Source organism: Nerophis ophidion, linkage group LG01, assembly GCF_033978795.1.
Source record: "Nerophis ophidion isolate RoL-2023_Sa linkage group LG01, RoL_Noph_v1.0, whole genome shotgun sequence".
Taxonomy (NCBI): domain Eukaryota; kingdom Metazoa; phylum Chordata; class Actinopteri; order Syngnathiformes; family Syngnathidae; genus Nerophis; species Nerophis ophidion.
Window position 1 is genome coordinate 1,333,035 of NC_084611.1, and position 5,000 is coordinate 1,338,034.

The 5,000-nt window shown below is 53.0% G+C and overlaps 1 protein-coding gene across 2 annotated transcripts in view; it reads right to left on the reverse strand.

The window, feature by feature from the left end:
* The window catches only part of znf608 (zinc finger protein 608), an 18,278-nt gene that overhangs the window by 3,408 nt on the left and 9,870 nt on the right, over nucleotides 1–5,000 (reverse strand). For both annotated transcript variants that reach the window (XR_009804501.1, XM_061888346.1), the window contains exon 4: nucleotides 258–2,547. Coding sequence is in view for 1 of the 2 variants with exons in the window: in XM_061888346.1 (XP_061744330.1) it covers nucleotides 258–2,547 (2,290 nt within the window). In the remaining variant the exon portion in view is untranslated. The remainder of the gene's footprint in view (nucleotides 1–257; nucleotides 2,548–5,000) is intronic.

The window sequence follows — 5,000 nt, forward strand, 5'->3', positions numbered from 1 at the left end:
TGGAGGATGACAGAATGCGGTCATTGGTCCCACATGAAGTTATTGTATGATGAGATGGCACGCTTGTAAAACTCTACAAGGTGTACTCAGTGACATTTTCAAAGTACGTTTTAGCTCTACACACACGTCAAACATTAAACACACCGCTAAGTTAGCGTGGAGGTACACCTTGACGAGGTCAGCGGTTTGGACGGTAGGTGGCGCACAGTCAGTCATGAAAGCGGCGGCGGCGGTTAGAGGCAGAGGGACAGACTTACACTGGAGTAGGAAAGGTTTGAGTCCAGCTCACTGTGACTGTTGTGGTTATGTTGGGACATTGTGGACGCTGAATGGATGTCATCACAGTCTTTGGTTGAGACCACCTTCACGGCCAGACCCCTTTCTCCCTGCTCATTCACCTCCAAATAAGTCAGGATGGCTTTTGGACAGCACCCTTTTGCCCCTTCTGGACATTTTACTTCACTGGACGAGGTACCACCCAGATGTTTGACATCCTCGCCCTCTCGTCCCCCATGTCCCCTCTTCTGCTCACAGCATTTAGTGGCCAGTAAGAGTTTCTGGTCCATGTAAAGTCCTCGCGAGTACTGTCCATAGTACAGAGATTGGGCCAAGGCGGTCTGCGTCTGACTCATGGCCAGCTGGAGCTGAGACGGAGCTGACCCTTCACCTGTTTTACAGTCAGAAAAGTCCCGGGGGGAGTCATTGTCCTCCTCTTTACTTTTAGCATCGTGATGCCTGTCGGCCTGGACGTAACCCGGCAGGAAGTAAGGCTCAAAGCTGTGGTAGTATGGGGACTGGGGCTCTTTCAAGGAGGGGCCCGGTCCTGCAGGGGGTGTCCGTCTGGCGTTGCTATGGTTACTGGTAGCGTTGAGCTCAGCAGTAGAAACAGACTTGGATCTGATTGCATCCAAGCGACTTTCAGAGGACACGCCATCCTCACCGGCATCAGAGATGTCCGAGTAGGCGGGGCTGTTGGTCTTGCTGTCGGACGTCGGCAGACAACTTCCGCCGGCATCCAGCCGCGATGAACAGCCGATGGATGGACTGGGAGCGTTGTCCGTGAAGGTGTACACCTTGTCGGCCTCAGCACGGATGCTTGCCATCCTGCTCTCCTGACTCTCGCTGAAGCCGTTCATCACTTCCTGCTTGCTCAGGTGCTCCTTCAGGAGGCTCCCACAGATCTCCTTTGCACTTATTTTGGCGGTGCCGTCTTCTATTTTGATCCCGCTGTCATCGCCATGAGGCAATCTCGTGGGTGCATCCCTGCCGTGTTTGTCTTTCAGCCTCCTCTTCTCCGTCTTCCTGGTTTCTTTGCAGCCAAGCAGCCTGTCTTTGACAAGGCTGGGCTCCATGACGATGCTGAGCTTTGGTTTGATGGCCTTCAGGGACACATTCTTACTGCTCAGAACCACTTCTGCAATGGTTGAAGGCTGCTGGGAGGTAGCAGCATCTGCAGGGACCCCAGGATACGACGCATTGGGTATAGCGATTAGCTTGGGGGGGGCGGGTGCTGGGGCAATTTGCCGGTTGGTGCGAGACTTGGACAATTTCTCCACTTTCCCGTTAGCTGTTTTGTTCTTGTCACAAAGAACCTTCTTGTCAATCAGACCTTCAGCTTCCAGCTTGGGCATCTCTATTGCGGAGCTCCTGTCTGCAACCATGCAGTTCTCCAGTACGACTGTCATGTTGGAGATGATGGGCAGGTTGCTGAGGTCGTCAATCAGCCCGTCTTTGAGCAGTGAGCTTCTCCTGGTTTTAGAGATAAAAGGAGAACTGTGGTCTGTACTGAGGAGCAGCCGTCTATTCTTGGGTGAACCCACAGTGGTCACCTTGTACAAGGGTGCTGCTTTTTTAGTCAGGCTGTTGTTTGCCTCCGAGAGGTCATACGTCATGTGACTGACGGATTCCTCACAGTCTGACAATCTTTCCTCACTCTCACTGTCCTTCACGTGGTCCCGATACGGCTTCCGCGGCTCCTCCGCTTCCAGGTGAGCGTGCGTCTGGTGGTAGCGCAGCCCGTTGATGTGCTTGTAGCGTTTAGTGCAGTTGGGGTGGGGGCAGTCGATGAGAATGGGTAGCGGAGGTGGCGAGGAGGTGCCACCTCTCTCCGGGTCCATAAACGAGGGGTCGGACTTGCCTTGAGGTGTGGAGGGGGCGCTGCGGGACTTTGCTCGAATCCTCTTCCCATTCCCATTCGTAATGTTGTCCGAGGAAACCAAACTGAGGTCCAGATCAGCCGGCAACTTGATCTTTCTCTTTCCAGACAGGAGGACGGCGGCGCCGTTAGCAGCGTTACCGCCCTCCATTGTAAAGAAAGACGGAGAAGTCCGACAGTTGCTGATGAGCTTCAAGCTGCCTCGGCGACCCTTGCTGTGGACGGGTGAGGCCGCCATGCCGCCACCCCGGCTCCGGTGCTGCGGAAGACCCCGGACTTTTACCGCAGGGGCGACCTCGACGCAGGGACGCTCCGCCATTGCAAGCCGCATCCTTTTCCCACGGCCACGCCCACATGGCATCTCTGGATCGCTGGATGGAGACTCACAAAACCTGTAAAGCATAGACATAAAGACTTTAGACAAATCAAGACAGTCAGCATCCATTCCTTCCGCTAGCTTGAAAGCTCACCAGCGTAAAAATGTCCTAAGGTAAAGTGCTAACATGACTTCTCTTCTGTTCTACTCCCTGCACTCAGCTGGTTCAAATCACCTTGGTGAAGAAAAGTTAATTCAAAAAAACACTCTGAGGAATTCTCAGCATTACGCCAAAGTCCAGATTGTCTGCATCGACTTTGTGTTTCTTCACTGAAGACTCCTAATAAATCACCGCGGTCTTTTCATTTGTTTTAGCCCCAAGTGACGCTGACCGCAAGTAGGAAGGCAATTTAGCCCAGAGATGAATCGCCATGGATACCACAGCCTGCGTGGATTCATTGAGTGCTTGCTGCACCGCAACAAAACACTTGAGACTGAGTTGTTGTTTTCATTCAATGTGAAGCAAAGACAAGTTTCTGGGATGGGTTGGGGTACTTATGAAATAGGGCTCTGACTTTTAGGAGCACTTTTCTTTTGGATCAGAAGTGTACCCACAGGGATTGGGGCCTGTTTAAGTTCACTGGAAAAAGTATTTCTCAGAATAATCCCTAAAAGTTCAGGTGGTGTAAAAGCTCTGAAATGTACCCAAGGAGAGCCTGCCAGGGCCAGGGGCCCTTTTGGGTGCATTTCCATTTTTTTTTCACCTGGTTTCTTTAGGGACTTTCCCAGACCCCTCCCACCCCAGGGTTGAATGGGTTCAATTTGGACCTTGTAGATAAAACCGGAGTAGAGTTGGGGGTGAAAAGGACAGTCTGGCACCAGATCAAGCACTCAGGAAGAACTCAGAGAGATGGTTTCCATTGTCGAGGCCAACAAAGCAAGCGTGCCTTACAGAAAGCACTTGAATGTACAGTTAGCTCCACTTTTCAAACTAAGCTAGGTCAATAGTAATTTACATTGGATTCTCTATTAGCGTTAGCAATTTTACATGGCGATTTCAACACACGCACCTACTCAGTGGCCGAGTGGTTAGAGTGTCCGCCCTGAGATGGCTAAGTTGTAAGTTGTGAGTTCAAAGCCCGGCCGAATCATACCAAAGACTTTAAAAAGTCACTCAGCATTAAGGGTTGGAAATGGGGCGGCCACTGCTGCTGCCCACTGCTGCCGCTGCCCACTGCTGCTGCCCACTGCTGCTGCTGCCCACTGCTGCTGCCCACTGCTGCCCACTGCTGCTGCCCACTGCTGCCCACTGCTGCTGCCCACTGCTGCTGCTGCCCACTGCTGCTGCCCACTGCTGCTGCCCACTGCTGCTGCTGCCCACTGCTGCTGCCCACTGCTGCTGCTGCCCACTGCTGCTGCCCACTGCTGCTGCTGCCCACTGCTGCTGCCCACTGCTGCCGCCCACTGCTGCTGCCCACTGCTGCTGCCCACTGCTGCCGCCCACTGCTGCTGCCCACCACTGCTGCTGCTGCCCACTGCTGCTGCCCACTGCTGCCGCCCACTGCTGCTGCCCACCACTGCTGCTGCTGCCCACTGCTGCTGCCCACTGCTGCTGCCCACTGCTGCTGCCCACTGCTGCTGCTGCCCACTGCTGCTGCCCACTGCTGCTGCCCACTGCTGCTGCCCACTGCTGCTGCTGCCCACTGCTGCTGCCCACTGCTGCTGCCCACTGCTGCTGCCCACTGCTGCTGCCCACTGCTGCTGCTGCCCACTGCTGCTGCCCACTGCTGCTGCTGCCCACCACTGCTGCTGCTGCCCACTGCTGCTGCCCACTGCTGCTGCCCACTGCTGCTGCTGCCCACCACTGCTGCTGCTGCCCACTGCTGCTGCCCACTGCTGCTGCCCACTGCTGCCTCACCTCCCAGGGGTCAAGGGGTGATGGGTCAAATGCAGAGAATAATTTGGCCACACCTAGTGTGTACGTAACTATCATTGCTACTTTAACTTTAACATCCAATTAAAAGGGCCACCAAGATGCACGATACCATCAAACAGCTGGTGTGTCATAAGTACAAGACTTGCAGTGGAAACACGTTGTGGGACCCAACAAAAGATAAGAGAGCAAAAGTGGCAAATGGCAAATGCTACGTTCTGACTAGGGCAACACCCTGCAGTCTGAACACTTCTACCATCTAACATCAGGGAAATGCAACTGCACGGTTGACTAACTAATACTTGCTAATGAGACTCTGAAGTGTAAGAAAAGCAAAAATAACTGGACATTATTTGTTGTAGTTAGATGAATAAACAATCTCAACCTCAAAGCTGGTACCGTACGAGACTGTGTGCTGTGGAAATAGCCATGTAAAATGGCCAATGCTAACCAGTAGCCAATCCAAAGTGAATTAGCATCGAGCTAGCTCACTTGTTTGGACACATTTATTTGATGTTGTTATTTTCTATCTCATCTTTGTCAGTCTTGTTACTGACACTTTGCTTATGTTTGTGTTTATTTCCTGTCACTGCTCT